Source organism: Rhinolophus hipposideros, assembly GCF_964194185.1.
Source record: "Rhinolophus hipposideros genome assembly, chromosome: 25".
NCBI lineage: Eukaryota > Metazoa > Chordata > Mammalia > Chiroptera > Rhinolophidae > Rhinolophus > Rhinolophus hipposideros.
Genome location: NC_138071.1, coordinates 9,668,362 through 9,685,234, shown reverse-complemented (window position 1 = coordinate 9,685,234; position 16,873 = coordinate 9,668,362). Strand labels below are relative to the sequence as shown.

The window sequence follows — 16,873 nt, the reverse complement described above, 5'->3', positions numbered from 1 at the left end:
GCAACCGACTCTTGCCTCTCTCTGAGCACCCCAGTACACAGGAGTGTCCTCTGTGGGCGAACAGTTAAACCCCTTTGCTGTGTAAAAGAAAAGTTGATCACTACCCAGTAGCTTTTGCGGGGTTAGGGTTATTCTTAGTTTGTGTCCTTAGGGACTTGAGTGTTAATTTAGGAGAAGAAAAGCCCTCCTCTCACAGCACAGTTGTTTCTTCTCTTTTGTGGAAGCCTGCTGTTTTCAAGGTTTTTGTTATTCTCTACCTTCTCTTCCCTGAAATGTGTCTTCCTGCTGTTCTTCTGTTTCTCTCCTCCAGAATCCACGCTGCTTCATTCGGTGGCAGCTAAATGGAATTTATTATGCTCCTGTTTTCTAAACCAATCTGAGACCATGATTGTTGTACATCTCTTAGTATAGCCAAGGCATTCAAAGAAAAAAGGGAAAATAGGAAAGAGAAATCAGCAAAGTTGACATTTTTCTGCATCAGAGTTAAAAAAACATCTTAAGGCCTGAAATCAAAGAATCGTAGGTTTGAAGACCACATTATGTTGTGGGCAGAAATATTTCCAAATAGAAAAAAGCTTTGCCAAACAGATTTTTAATATCGTCTCAGCGCCAACACTAGGGGAACTAGAACTTCAAATCTAGGATCTTTGTATCACTCAGTTCCCTTTACTCTGGCTAATTCCTAGTTTTTCTTCAGGTTTCATCTTAGATACTATTTTCTTTTCTCTCAGTGCTTCATAGCAACCTATATAGTTAACTATGTACCTGCAATCGTCAATCATAATCACCCTTTATTTTAGTTACTCATTGTATTTCTGTCCTATTGGATTTGAGAGTTTTTGAAATCAGGATAGTATTTTATCTATGGTACCTAGTACACTGACTAATATAGTAAACAATAAATATTAGTTGACTGAATGAATAAGTACTGTAGACCCTGTGAGATATGCAGAACTACCTGAGAAGTTTATTTTTATAATCTTTTGAGAGAAATAAAATTAACAAACCTAAACTAATTATAGAACAATTTGAAGCCAATTTTATTGTTTTGAGTGATTGAAATAGAAACATGACATACGTGTGTGTGTGTGTGTCTGTGTGTGTGTGTCTGTGTGTGTGTGTCTGTGTGTGTGTGTGTGCGCGTGTTTACACGTGCTGTAGAATTTCAGATACTGGTGATTTTATGCGTTCATACATAGTAGTTAGGAGCCTTTATGGAAAAGGTAGGGTTGGAGTTAACAGTGAAAGGATGGAAAGTTTGGGATGTTGAATATATTTGGAAAAATCCAAAATATTACCATATCATACTGTATTAGACAGATACAGTCTAGAAACTTGGAGGGCAGAAACTTGGAGGGCAGGTAGAGTTAAATCAATCCATCATCTGAAAAAAACACACTGAAATAGATGAACTAGACATTTCATTAAAAGGTTATTATACTTGGATTATTACAAATGAAATAAGTTAGCAGCCTGGAACCAAAAAGATATTGTCCACATTAGTGGAAGAAAGGAAATTACATTTAATGGAGCCATCCTGAGGAAAATAGCAAAATTGGACTTTAGAATATTGCAATAAGAAACTTAGCCCTCTGATTGCTCATTTCTTAAAACTTTAAAAAAGAGCTCTGAAACAAGCATTAAACTTCAGTAACACACTGAGACCAACTCTAAACAAGGCTGTATTCATTTAAAACAAATATTTTTTATTACTAAGTTATAATTATTAAATGATAAAATGCTTTATTATTGAGATATTTCCCTTTTATAATGCTGAATAAAGTTTACTTCATTCTCTCCACCCATTAATTAACAGTACATTGTTTAATACTAGATTTATGCTCTTAAATATTAATTATAGGGCTGTAGCTTCTCATTTGCTGAAATAAAACTAGAACTAATAATCTAGTTTCTGATTCATTTTGGCTTTGATCAGAAAATGATGCCAGATCTTTGAAAGCATATCAAATATAGGTGTTTCTAAGGTAACTTTGTAGTTCTCAGTGTAATTCAGCTAATATGAAATGTAAAAAAATTAAAGGTAAATTGACATAATAACTGAAAAATCTTCATAATATTGGCATAATAAATACAGTCTTATATCATTTCTTTATTTGGCTAGTCTACTTTCCTGATGATAAGTTTCAATATATGGGCTGCTATTTACACTTTAAATTATATCAAATCTAAGATTTCAGTGGTTTCACGTATGGCATACATTGGACTACAGGTCTCCAAAGCCATTGCCAGTCAGCCTGCACAAACATCCGACATTTGAACAGTTAACAGTTAACAGCCTTGTTTCTGATAGATTATAATCAGGGAAGGAGACTGAGCAGCTTTACTCCGTAGAGGAGAAAAGCAAATAAACAGTGAGTTGTCACTGTGCAGTTTCCAGGTGAGTGAATCGTAAAGGAGGTGGCAGAAGCGATGGCAGACTTGGACTTATTAATAATAATGGTCATGAAAGATTGTGCTGGTGGCCCGAGACTGCGAGGACCAGCTCCACCTTCTGTCTCTGGTCTCTGAATTCTTAGCCTGGGAGAACCCAGATGAGTTTCAGGGCATGTGAACTCCATCCTAACCCCCACTTCAGGAGGTGGGCTGGGTTGGGAGGTGCCCTGCCCTACGTGGAAATAGGAAGTGGGGGTCTTAGCCCTCTTCTGTGGCAGGGCCCGCAGCACGGCTAAGTAGCTATAGAAAGTTGTTTTCCTGTGGACCTCTCTGCTTGTTTCGGATTTATTTTTATAGGAAACAAAACCATAAGTCACAGAGTCCCTTCTTTCTCTATCTTTAGGTTGAACTTGTAGAGGATTGTAACACTTGCTCTACCAAGGTTGTCTTCAATCGATAAGGAATGATCAAGACACATGTATACAGCTCAATATAATTGAGCCAAGCAGATAATGATGAAAAACATTCTAAGTAGCATGCTTTTATCCCAAGGGGGTAATGAGTTATTTCATGTACCCTTCCAGCCATCCAAGGGACTAGCAAATACTAATTAGTAGCAAATTCTAAATCCTGTAGAAGCGTTTGTACTTCTGTAGACTGAATAGCGCTCTCATAGATTTTACCTAAAATGTTTTACTTTCCCATGATCTACAATTTTTCAGTTAATTTTCTTAAGTTTTAGTGATACTTTTATCCATAAAGCACATGACTTTTAGTAGAAGAAACAAAATTATTATTTTAGGCTTTAATTAACTGATAATTATAAACATAATATTATTTTTAAGTGTTCAGCTCCAAAGGCATGGAAAGGATTTGATGGCAAAATAACTGAGATGGATACACAGTTCACCATCAGAGCCAGAGAGCTGAAAAACATCTATAAATGCATTATGCTGAAAAATATCTCTCAGGATGAGAGGCTGGATGTACTCTTAACACTTAAACATACTGTAAAGGTATGCTGCTTTCCTTTAGTTTCGGGGTATCATTATCAATAAAAAAAATGAATACTAAAATAAGCAAAGTGTTTTGTATTAACTATAAAGATGATCAATAAATGTTTGTATGTGTGAATTTTCTCAACAACTATATTGTTTTTGTATAATTTGGGGATGATCTAGTGTATGTATTACTATTTATCTAAAAGAATCTCAAACTTTATAACAAGGTCAGTTACCTCTGCAGGCATGTGACAACCCAGGCGTTAGTTGTAGCTTAAAGTCTAACAGTGGTTCTTGATATGTCTACTGCTAAAAGCATTGTCCCTCCAGGAATTAGGACTTCTAAAGTTGAAGACTGCAGAGTTGCAGGGACAGAAAGCAAAAATTCCCCACATAGTAAGTGGGGCCATTTCTACTTCCACCCCTTTGGTTTCCGTAGTAGAGCAGTTTCAGGGGCTCCTACTTAGTCTTCTCCATCACATTCGCTGAAGAAATCAGGGGTCGGGGGCCTATGCCAACTACCAAGTATTCCCTTCCAATGACATATTCAAGGGCCAAGGAAAGGAGCACTCAGTGGACTGGGTGTGACCCAGGGGATCCATTGTGAGCTGGACCTGGGTTGGCACTCCATTCTTTAAAAATGTTCCCATATATCTTGATTCAGGGTTTGGGCCTTTGTACACCCACATTGATTAGTCATTTGATTCAGGATGTTTCAGGGAAGAACGCATGACCTTGGATGAGACAGTTCTTTTAAGTTGATGGCAGGTATTTTCAGCCTGTATGGCTTCTTCAACGGAGGACAATCCAGAGGGAGGCTCAGCTGAGAGTTGCCAGCTGCCAACCTTATCAGCAGCTGGGAGAATGAGTGCTTCGGTTCTGAAGTGGGGTAATCCGGGCAGCAGAGCGCAGCAGTCACTATAATGGATATGTTTTCTATATTCCCAATTAAATGGGAAAACCCAAGTTTTATTAGGACAATTGGTATAGCTTTTATGTTTTCTAGCTGAAATTGAAGGTGATATTGGGCATACGTTATTGTCAATATAGATTAAGTTAAATGGGCAATTTGGCTAAAAATATTTGGCTTCTGAAAAATGATTTTGAGTTCGCTAAATTTGTAAGACACTTGTCATATGCCAAATTTAGTTTATGGCATAAAAATATAAATTGTTTCTGAATCGTCATCTGTATGAACTATTTTAAAGCTTGTACATAGGCAGTGTGGATAACGCTGTATGGTGAGTCTATTTTGGTCATCAATATGAGCCAAATTGTCGGAGCATATAGATATAGATAGCCAAATTGTAATCAGTGGTTCACTCTAAGTAACAACTGAAAAAATGTCAGCCACATTTAGATGTATCTAGGCCAGCCATGTGATGACAACCTAAGAATTTCACAAGTATAACTTTTAGATACCTCATATGGATTCTTTGCTTCCTACTTGAAGAAAACACCCATTTTGTTGAGAAGAAACAAGACCAAGATGCACAAAGTTCTTAAGACACATTAGGTAGTTGAGTAGATGGTTCTTGTTGGGATATGTGTCCGTAGCTCTCTCACATTTCTACCCATATTGAGAACAGAAGCACTGAGTGCTTTTGTTCTGGACTGCCTTTTCAAAGATGTTTGCGTACTGACAAGCCCTGGAAGGTAGAGATAGGAAGAAAGGGAAAACCAGTAGGCGCAGAGGTGGGAAATAAGGTTGCTATTCATAGAGGGCAATAAAAAGACCAAATTGGAAAAAAGGGAATGCAGGAGGGGAATACAGGAGAAATCTTCTTACCTGGCATAGTTAGGATCACAATCGGGTTAATTAAAAAAGGCAAAGGATGGTTCATACAAGAAAAATTGTGTATCTCTTAAACGATATGTTTAACCTAATATATCCACACGTACATTTATTTAACAATATTTTGATGGAGGATTGAGGCTTTTAAGCATGACTCATTCTGGCTCTATTCATTTATGGCTGTGCAACCTTAGGTAAGTTATTTAATATTTCTGAAAATCAGTCTCAATTAGTTTGTAAAATTAGTTGCATTGATGATATAAGTATATATATATGTGTGTATATATAGGTACATATATAATATAAAATATAATCTCTGTCTCAGTTCTTACAAATAATAATCCCCAATAAATAATAGGTACTAATTATTAAAACATTTTTTATTGGGGAATATTGGGGAACAGTGTGTCTCTCCAGGGCCCATCAGCTCCAAGTCGTTGTCCTTCAATCTAGTTGTGGAGGGCGCAGCCCAGCTCCAAGTCCGGTTTCCATTTTCAGTCTTTAGTTGCAGGGGGTGTAGTCCACCATCCCATGTGGGAATTGAACCGGCAAACTTGTTGTTGAGAGCTTTAGCTCTAACCAACTGAGCCATCTGGCTGCCCCTCCGAAAGCTCAGCGGCAGCTCATTGTCTTCAATCTAGTTGTGGAGGGCACAGCTCACTGGCCCATGTGGGAATCGAACCAGCAACCCTGTTGTTCAGAGCTCGCGCTCTAACCAACTGAGCTATCAGGCCGCCCCAATAGGTACTATTTCGATGACAATTACTAATATAGACCAGTGAATCTTAAACCTGAGTACACATTAGAACACATTAGAATCATCTGGAGAGCTTGAGAGAGAGAGAGAGAGAGAGAGAATATGAGAGTAAATGCATAGGGATAATATGTAGGCCCCATTTCAGAGCAGTTAGGTTAGATCCTCAAGTGTGAGGGTAATGTTAAAATTTTTTAAAAGCTCCCCAAGGTCCTTCTAATGTGCCTTCAGGGTCAAGGACCACTGATGCAGACTCAAGTATTAGCTATGCCGAGTATGTATATTCAAAAGTACAGAGGAGATTATTTTACAGTTACTGACTCACCCTCCGATTCACTCATTCAAACTAGGTTTCTTATGGTCCTCTCTTGGGCAGTTAGAGCAACTTGTCTTTTGCTCCTTACAAATCCTTCTACCTTAATCACTTAACTCTTACCTGGGGCTTTCTTATTCAACCAGCCTCATTTCTATTACTTTATTAAAAATGAGTGTGAATTATGTAAACATGCAGACAATATGTTTAAAATATGTATCTACAGGTTAGCAAGTATGAAGCCACCCATCATGGCTCCAAAATGGGATGTTGGCGACCTTGCCAGTGTCCTGCTTTCTCTTCATAACGGCGATTCACCCTCATCCCCTAGGAGTACCTGCCAAGCTGATGTGCATGGCAGTCATTTCTTTGATTGTTTTCCTTTAGTTTTACCTCTTCTGTATACATCTCTAAATAGTGTGGTTAGTGTTGCTTCATTTGGGGTTTTATTTAAATGGAATATGCTATATGTATTATTTTGTGCCTTGTTTCTTTGGCTCAACATTAATGTGTAAGATTTAAACTTGCTATTGTACATAGCTGCAGTTCATTCATTTCTTTATACTGGATAATATTCTAGTATATAAATAAGCCATCACTTATTTATGTAATCAATTTATTTATGGCTATTTAGTTGTTCCTAATTTGGTGGCTACTGTGAACAATGACTGCACGTGTGCATTTCTCTAAAGCACTTAGGAGTAGAATTTCTGGGTGGTAGATTATGCATATCTTAAACTCTACTAGATAATGTCAAGTTTTTTCCATATTAGTTGTGCCAATTTATACTCCCGTCAGTGATGTTTCATTTCTTCTGGAATCTAGTGTTACTTTCTGTGGGTGGTAATTTCAAAAACTGACAGTGATGTAAAAAATGGTATATGGAATACTTTCGTGTTTTATATAGGAACATGAATGTACTCTGACTCAGGAAATTCTAGAATTGATTGACAGAGAGGTTGACCTTACGATGAGAGGAGTCAAGCATCATAACCTGGAAGGACTCAGAAAAAGAATTTCAACACTCTTTCTTCATTACCTCAAAACACCTTTGTTTAATCCAGAAGTTGCGCGACACCTTAAGGTACTCTATTCCCCCCCCTCCCCCCGCCCCCTGTATTCCTTTCTCAGAATTCTAAGATGTGCTGTAGTAAATGGGAGTATTATCAAATTTTGCTTGAACACTTTACTTGAGGTCCATGTAGAAGACCATCTTATTGGTGAAATCTCTTTTGAATGATTATTTTTTATGTTGACAAATTAAACTTACTCATGTAACTTCTTCTGCATCTGTATTTCTAACCTTGAATTCTTTCCTAATCTCTGGACCAACTTTCTAATTGAATATTGCACTATGTTGAGTGCATCCTGGCCTCTCAACACCTTCTGCTTTTGCTCTGACAGTTGCTTCCCCCTGGAAAGCTGTCCCCTACTTCATCCAGATAACTCCTGTTTGTTTTCTAAGACTCGATTCACAATTTCCTCTCCTTCATGAGGCCTCAGAGAGAGTTAAACTCTTGCATCTCTGAGAGTCTACGTGTACCTTGTGTTCCCTTAGAATACTTATCACATAATTAGAATTAATACTGAACAGATCCATGTGGATATCCAGAGAGAACTTCAAATGTAATAAGTGTTTGAATTAAACCTCCTCTAACCCCAACATGTTTAGGCTTCAGTGGGGTTTTGGTCTCTGAAGCCAAGGTAAGTGTTTTATTGCTTTCCCACTGTGCAAAACTGTTGAAAACACTTTTAGTAAAGTTTGGGATAATGGTTTACTGAAGAATTCTAAATAGTGTTTTATTCCAGTGATAATGTTTAGAGTTATAATTTATTTACGAAGCTGACTAAATTACCTGTTTTGCTTTTTTGACAAACAGAAGTCCCAATATTTGGTCAGAACTTTTAGAAAAATAAAAATTATTTAACTTTTATAATCTTTCTTTTTTTATTGAATCTTTAAAATTTAATGGTATTGCAAGAGAATGTTAAAACATAACAAAAGTCCAAAAGAAAAGTTTTCCATTATGTTATTCCTCATTCAAATCAATGTTTCATTTGTCCAGAATATCCAAGCTATCTTCTAATCTTTCTCTACAGACTTACTCAGTTTTTATATATTTTCAGTAATATAAGAGAATTTTATATTCTACACATTCACCTAACAGTATACCATTTTATTCACGTTTTAAATTTAGCTTTGGTAAAATTCACTACTTTTGGTGAGTTTTGACAAATGCAGAATCATGTAACCAACAGATAAAGTCTTATTACCTCCCCAAATCCCCTCATGCTGCTACGTTGTAGTCAGCCCTTCCCTTGGCCCCCTAACCTTTGGAAAACACTGATTTGCACTTTATTTTTATAGTTTCACCTAACCCAGAAAGTCATATAAATGGAATCATACTATATGTAGTCTTTTGAGCCTGGCTTCCTTCATTTAGCATACTAGTTGAGATTCACCCATGTTTGTGAGTGTGTCAGTAATTTGTATTATTGTTGTCTGGATGTACCAGAGTTTGTTTATCCACTCACAGTTTTAGAACATTGAGTTGTTTAGAATTTTGGGTTTTTGTAAATAAAGTCACTACAAACACTTGATAATGAGTTTTTGTGTAAACTGATTATTTTGCATTAAATACCTAAGAAGTGTGATTTTTGAGTAAATGCATATTTAGCTTTATAAGACATTACCCAACTTTTTTCCAAATTGGCTATACTGTATTCCCATCTGCAATGCCTGAGCATTCCAGTTACTCTGCATCCTTGTCAGCACTTGGTATTGTCAGGTTTTATTTTAATTTTGGAATTCTAATAGGTGTGTAGTAGTATCCCATTATATTTTCATCCCTGTTTTCTCAATGACAAATAAGCATCTTTTTAATGTACTTTTCACCATTCATATATCTTTGGCGAACTGTCTGTACATATCTTTTGCTACCACCTTCACCTTTTTTTATTTGGGCTATTTATTTTCTAACTATTGTATTTTGAGAACTCTTTATATTTTTCACTCATAAGGCCTTTGTAAGATATTTGATTTGCAAATATTTCTTCAATTTGTGGCTTTTCTTTTCATTCTCTTAACAGTATCTCTAACAGAGTAGAAGTTTTTGATTTTGATGAAGTTGAATTTATCCATTTTGAAAATGAATCAATCTTTTGGTGTTTGCTTTATATTTAAGAAATCTTTTTGGATGAATTAATATTGTTAAAATGTCCATATTCCCCAAACTAACCTACAGATTCAGTGTAATCCATATCAAAAGTCCAATGACATTTTTCACAGAAATAGAAAAAAAAAGCATACATTTATATGCAACCACAAAAGATCCTTAGTAGCCAAAACACTCTGGAGAAAGAACAAAGCTAGAGGTATCATTCTTCCTGATTTCAAACTGTATTACAAAGCCATAGAAATCAAAACAGTATGGTATGGGCATAAAAAGAGACACATAGTTCAATGGAACAGAATAGAGAGCTCAGAAATAAACCCCCACATATATGGTCAACTAATATTTGACAAAAGAGCTAAGAACACACAACAGAGGAAGGATAGTCTTTTCAATAAATGGAACTGGGGAAAATGACACGCAAAAAAAATAAAATTGGAGAAAAATCAGTGCAAAGTAAGTCAATGACTTAAATGTAGGACCTGAAACTGTAAAACTACTAGAAGGAAACAGGAAAGAAAGCTTTTTGACATTGGTCTTGGCAGTGATTTCTTAGTCATGACACTAAAGCAAAGGCAACTAAAGCAAAAATAGACAAACAGGATTGCATCAAACAAAAAAGCTTCTGCACAGCAAAAATAAAAACAGCAAAATGAAAGGCAACCTACAAAATGGGAAAAAAAAATATTTGCAAACCATATACTCGATGAGTTAATATCCAAAAAAATAATAAGGCATTCTTATCACTCAATAACAAAATAATTTTAACCGAGTTTAAAAATGGGCAAAGGACCTGAATAGACATGTTCCCAAAGAATAGCAAATGGCCAACATGTACATGAAAAAGTACCTACCATCACTAATCATCAGGGAAGCACAAATCAAAACTACAGAGATAATACCTCACAAACATTAGAATGGCTATTACCAAAAAGACAAAAGGTAAGTGTTGGTGAGGATGTGGAGAAAAGGGAATCCTTGTGCACTGTTGGTGGACGAGTAAATTGGTGCAGCCATTATGGAAAACGGTATGGAGATTCCTGAAGAATTAAAAATAGAACATGCAGAGTCTCAAATTTTGAAAATTGATCATTGAACCAATCTAAATTTATTGTTGAGATGAATGAATGAGAACACTTGGTTTAGTGGGCTTTTATTTATATGTTAGTCTAGCTGTTGCCTGTGAGAATAATTAATGTAGCATAGCACCAGAAGTTTTAATTATTTTAAAATGTAAGTGCCAAAGCACTTAGGTTTTCTTACTGTATTGCAGCTGAAAGTCTTTACCTACTAATTTTTTTCCAATCAATTAATTTTCTAAGTGATTTTACCATATATATCTAAGGGTTGATGAATAATACATATTTTTTTATGTTTTGGCTGAGTAAATGAATACTGCTTGAAATTTAAATTTTGTATAGAATAGGAAGTTAAAGGAAAAATATGACTTAAAACATTAACCAACTTTTTGTTTCATTCTAAGAATGTAGCCCTAGGTGCTTATCTTGGTTAGTGTTTGGCTGGGCTTTTATCTATCTATCTATCTATCTATCTATCTATCTATCTATCTATCTATCTATCTATCTATATCTATCTATCATCTATCTAGATATATATGTATATATATGTATATATATCTAGATAGATAGATAGATATAGATAGACATATAAATATATGAAATATATATATATGTAGATATATATAGAAAGGTATATATATATTTCTCTATATATTTATTTTTCTGTATATATTTTTCTATATACTTAGAAATATATATGTATTTTATAGATGTATATAGAAAAGTATATATAAACATGATTTTTTTCTTTATATATAGAAGGTATATATATATTTTCTCATATGTATAGAAAGGTACATATAAAAATACATATACACACGTATTTTTTTTAATACTATTTAGGTCCCTCAAGACCCACTGAAGTTTTATAAGAAGATTCACTTTTGCCACAGTTGCCAGCTTTATTTGCCTTCTACAGAGTTCTCTGTATCATCCACTGCACACCATGTATACCGGTGTCGAAACTGTGTTAGCCTTGACAATGAGACTCGAAAACGAGAATCATTTTTGAAGTACAAATGTATACTTCAGCGTCTCTTCTATTCAGAAGCTGATTATGAAGATGATTCAAAAATTGCTTTCCTGATGCAGGTATGATCAGTAAGGGTTGCCAATCATGGATGAAATTTGTCCCCTAATTTTCCAGAGGAGATTCCTGTTTTCCCACCCAAACCTTTTAAAACAATGGATTTTCTTTTCCTATACTTATACTTTGTGTAGTTTGCTTTTATGGTAATTTTAAGTTTATATATAGAGATCTCTTGATAAAAAGTTGTTTCAAGAGTTTTCGCTAATGTAATTTAAATAAAAAAAGTTTTTAAACAGTTATCTCATTTTCCCTTCCCTCCTTTTTCATTAAAACAAAAAAGTCTTTTTAATAACAGTAAGTGAATTGCTTGTTTTTTATTAAATCTCAATTTTCCCATTTGTAAAATGGGAATCAAATGACCTGCAATAACCCTGATGATCAGATGCTTTATTTTGAAAAGTACCATTTTGAAAAGTTACTGCTCCATTTTGAAAAGTACTTAATACCATATAAATGTAAGCGAAGAAATGCATACAGCTTACTTGGGGTCCAAGATGCAGTCACGACGGTGAGACTGGTAACAGTTTGGGCTGAATAAACAGAGATTTGATGAAAAATAAGGTGCTGTATACCACTGACAACCTCCCGAATAGTGTTTCTCTCTTAAAAAAATACTCAATGTAATTTAACTATTTCTTCAAGTAATACGATGATCTTCAAGAACTCTTATGTTTAGAGGAGAATGTCCTGTTTCAAACTTGTTTTGACCTGCAGCTGGAGGATATCCAGTACCTGACGGAGAACATCTGGTCGGGCCAGTCAGTGCTCAGTGCCTGGAAGGACCTCGGTGACCTTGTCTTCGTCAGGTGGGAGAAGTCCTTGCAGTGGTCCCCCTGGAACTGCATCCTGCTCACCAAAGACGAAGGTGCTGCTCATCTCAAGTTAACGAGTATTGAAGAGGTAAGAAAGTTGAATTTTTGGGGGAACACTGACCTACTCATTGGAATTATTAGAGAGAGGTTGACTGCCTTTTAATTACATTCCATGCATAATTTACGTACTTCCACTGGATTCAGAGACAGAGAACATGGATAATAGTCACAAATATGTGGATGGCATGTATGGCAGAGATTAAAATTAGAAGGAAGCTGAGGCACGTAGACGGTAAGGGTAAGTGATCTGAAGGTCTGCACAAGTACCTGAACAGGACACTACTACTCCTCGTAATAATAGCAACTTCAAACACACTGGTTCTACAGTAAGTTCCGCAAGGGCAGGGATTTTGTTCAGCTCATTTGTGTCTGTCTCTCTAGTACCTATGACATTGCCTGACAGAGACCAGGGGTTTGATATGTATATGTTGAATGAATAAATGACTATTACCACCAGATAGGTATTATGGAACCTAAAATTGGTCCTTCTTTGATTAATCATCATGAGGCTGCCTAAAAGTGCACTAAATTCTCAAATTTTGTTCATAATTCTGTGCTCTCAATGGCAGTCATACTGATGGGATATAGTTTTGAGGCTCCATTTTTCATTTGTTTCCCGCTAACCGGGAGTGGGGAATAGAGCACTATAAGAATGGAATACCATTTAATTTCAGTAACTCACAAGGTGTGATCTGTAAAACGTTTTGGTGAACAGAATTGAGGGGCCCCTGAGGAGCTGCCAGAGAGCTCCATTTACACTGAGCAAACCTAAGATTGCTACTGCTGATAATGAGTCTCTGCCTTCTATTGATTACGTTGCTACATTTAATTCCATGGAAGAGGTCCTCTAAGAGAAAATAAAGATATAACAGTCATTTTGAATAGTACTACTCCCTGCCTGTGTTATTATTATTGGGGAGAGGGAAGGTGGCAAGAGGAGGAACTAGTTACATTTTTAGCTGTTTTGAATAATTTTCCGGTAGAAGCCAAGCTAAGAAACATTTTATTTTAGGTATCGAAAGAAAGAGCAGCAAGAAATTGAAGCTGTGTTAAACATTGTGTTTAGTAAACTAAGCTGCCTCAAATTTTTAATCACTGGAAGCATAGCCAATACTTAGCAATACATAGCAATATCATTTCATCTAGCACCCAGAGTGGGATTCAAATTCATTCCCAAGGCTGATATTCCACTGCTTCTTCAATTAATCCTTACAGCTCCCTTTGTCTGTTTAATTAAATTACTGCAACCTCAAATTAATTGTCCTCTTCAGATTCAGGATGCCGAGCTTATTGAATTTCTGTAAATAGAGCTAAGGTTCTCAACCAGACAAACTCAAAACAAAATTGCCTTCTTTATGGTTTTGGGCTGGTGTAATCTTTCAAGGTATTAATATCCAGCCTGGTGTAATCTTTTACGTATTGATATTCAGCCTAGTTAAAGAATAGTTTATGTCTTGCAGCAAGTTAAAGCATTTCCAGAATTTCTTTAATACAGAGATATTTGCTTTCTCAGTAAGTAAAACAACAACAATAAACCTCAAAAGTTAAAATAAGCTTGACTTCCTGAAGTCATGACACAAGTTAAAACGTGGAAACAGACATCTGTTCTCTGAACTATAAATGAGGCAGATCAGTTTCTCATAATGTGCACATTGGCCAAAGCAGGAACAACAGTGATTTAAGGTGAGGAGACCTGCCCCAGTATTTCCCCGGTCCTGTCACTAACAATCTGAACGACATTACGGCCCACCCTCTTTGCTTCATCAATTTCTGTAAAGGTTAAACAGAAACATGGAACCAGTGTGGAGATCAGAGCAACTCTGATTTATTCTGGCTGCACCACTTAGGAGCTTGGTGGGAGTCATTGGGCAAGTTTGTCAGTGTCTGGTGCTTGGTTTTCTCATCTGTAAAAAGGGGATAAGACAAAAAGGGGATAATAGGTATTGGCTCTTTTCACATTTTACATTATTCATTGAGTTGCTTGTTCCTTTGATTCTATTACGATAATATGCTTAGCTCATCTTTAAGGACTACTTTTTGACTCTATAAAGGCACTTTGAAAACCTATAAAGTCCTGTATTTGTGTAATTTAATGTTGCATAACAGAAATGTGTTCATTTTTCTTGAATAACTATGGACTAAGAAGTAATGGGATAAAATTAGATTAATGCAAAGGATGACTATTTGACCTGGGAGATTTGCCTGTGGCGAGGAAACTTTAAAATGAGCCCAGGATGCTCCCACCTGATACTTGCTGGAAGAATATCGTTTCCTTTGGTTCCTGTTCTCAGGGCTTTCTTACCTCTGATTTGGCACGATGGAGGGATCTTTAGTGAGGGGATGTCTTACTCTCAGAAAACAAATTTTAGGAGGCGGTACAGGTAGTATTCATGATTTAGTTTAAAAGAAGAGCCAATTAATATTAATAAAGAGAATAGGTGGTATTTATTAATTCATCCAGAATTTACTTTTGAATCTGCCAGATGCTGTGTTAAGTACTTGGAGAAAAACACAATTTTTCCTTGTTTGAGTTGCTGCCAGTAGACTATGTAGTTTATAATGCTTAATGAAATGCATGAGACTAGTTTTCTTATATAACAAGCAGTGCAGAGGTTGGCGGTCTGGGGCTACTTTGGTGGTTTGCAACGCTGTCACAAACCCAGGCCCTCTAACTTTCTCCTCAGCTGTATTTAACCTTTAGCTTTTGTTCTCATGCTTGTAGGCTGTTAGAGATAAAACAGTTACTTTATCTCCTGCATTGTCTCCATCACCCAGGTATGGGAAAAGCCTAACGGCGCGTGACAGGTGAATCTTTGCACTCTTGTAAAGCTTTCCTGTATGCACTATCCAATGACTTCCATTATACATTGGTGTATGCATGATGGCCAGAAACTTGTCATATGGCCACCCGTATCTGGAATAAAGGCTAGGAAAACTGGACATGTCACAAAGTACAAAATCAGGCCTTAAATACAAAAGGGAAAGAGAATCATATTGGGTTGGTAGTTAGGAGTCTGCCACTCGGGTTAGAAAACAGATGATATTGCTACTTGATCAAAATGGCGGCGTGAGGTGAGCCTCTGTAAAGCTCCCCTGGAATTTACAACTAATAGAACAATAATAACTCTACAAAGGACTCCCTGCACAGCAGACAGGCAAGACGAACAGGCCCACTATTGAATTCACCTAAACGTGGGAGAATCGTGCGAACGGGGGGTAGGGGGTGGGAGGGAGGGGGGATGGAGGGTGGAGCTGAGGAAAAGGGAAGGGAGAAATGTGGAGATGGAGCCATGCGGGCAGAGGACGCAGTGCTCCGAGCTCGCTGCATCCAGGAACTACCGCAGCTGCCGGAGAGGAAAGAACTCGGACTGCTAGGGCTTCGATTATGGCCCACAGGGCTGAGGGGGCAGCATATAACACGGCTGAACCCAACGCTCACAGCAGAGACCTCGGAGAAAAGACTGAGGGAAGACGGCTGAAAATGGTGGTTTAAGCCCTCACTGCCGAGCGGAGAACGGACGCCTTAGGCACTGAGACTAGCCGCCCCTCCCTACCCGCCCAGAGCTCGCCCCGTGCCCACCTGCCCAGTGCTAAAAGCGGAACAGTAGCAGTGTCAGATCAAAAGGACAGGATATTTGCTGTTCTGAGAACTGTAGACCGCAGACACAGATTCGCAGCCCAACTAGTTCCGGCAAAGAGGAGGGAGCTGTGGAAGCAGGGCCGGCTGTGGTGGTGCTTGCAGCCATTGCTCTGGGCCACCTCTCACAACTCACCCCACCCCTGGCCCCACCTATCTGGGTGGATCCCTACAGAAATAAACAGAACTGCTGAAACATACGGGCTCTGAATCTGGTGCAGAAAGAGCTTTGGAACTTCAAAAGTTCTCCGCATCCCTAAAGGGACGTGTTCGCCTATGACTCAGGCGAACTGTTAACAGAGGAGAAGCCCGTCTCCCAGGGAATACCCCCATTGTGTGAGGAGCTGGAATAGTGCAGAGAAAACATAGCACTACTGTGTGAGAGAGGGGGAAAAAAGGCTGCAGTTGGAGAGAAAATGAAACATTCTACAAAGAAGTACTGGAAAAGAAAAGAAAGACCTCTTCCTATCAACCTGTTGCAGAAGCCACTCCTGTAGATGTCTAGGAAGAGAAATAATAAATTGGTAATTGCCATGAATAACTAAGGCAACAAGACAGCTCAGAAAGAAAGTGAAAAGTCTCCAGAAAAGGAACTTAAAGATATGGAGCTATGTGACTTAAATGACAGAGAATTCAAGATTGCAATTCTGAAAAAACTCAACGAATTGCAAGAAACACAGAAAGGCACTTTAATGAACTCAGAAACGCAATCAAAGAACAACATGAGCATTTTACGAAAGAGATTGAAATTTTTAAAAAGAACCA

At 37.2% G+C, this 16,873-nt stretch overlaps 1 protein-coding gene across 6 annotated transcripts in view; it reads left to right on the top strand.

The window, feature by feature from the left end:
• Window positions 1-16,873, top strand: part of IQUB (IQ motif and ubiquitin domain containing) — a 196,249-nt gene that overhangs the window by 34,924 nt on the left and 144,452 nt on the right. For 5 of the 6 annotated variants that reach the window (XM_081038565.1, XM_081038566.1, XM_081038564.1 and 2 more), the window contains 4 exons: window positions 3,240-3,410; window positions 7,165-7,341; window positions 11,353-11,601; window positions 12,314-12,499. In XM_081038565.1, coding sequence (XP_080894691.1) covers window positions 3,240-3,410; window positions 7,165-7,341; window positions 11,353-11,601; window positions 12,314-12,499 — 783 coding nt within the window. The remainder of the gene's footprint in view (window positions 1-3,239; window positions 3,411-7,164; window positions 7,342-11,352; window positions 11,602-12,313; window positions 12,500-16,873) is intronic. The other variant, XM_081038567.1, reaches the window with a different exon arrangement.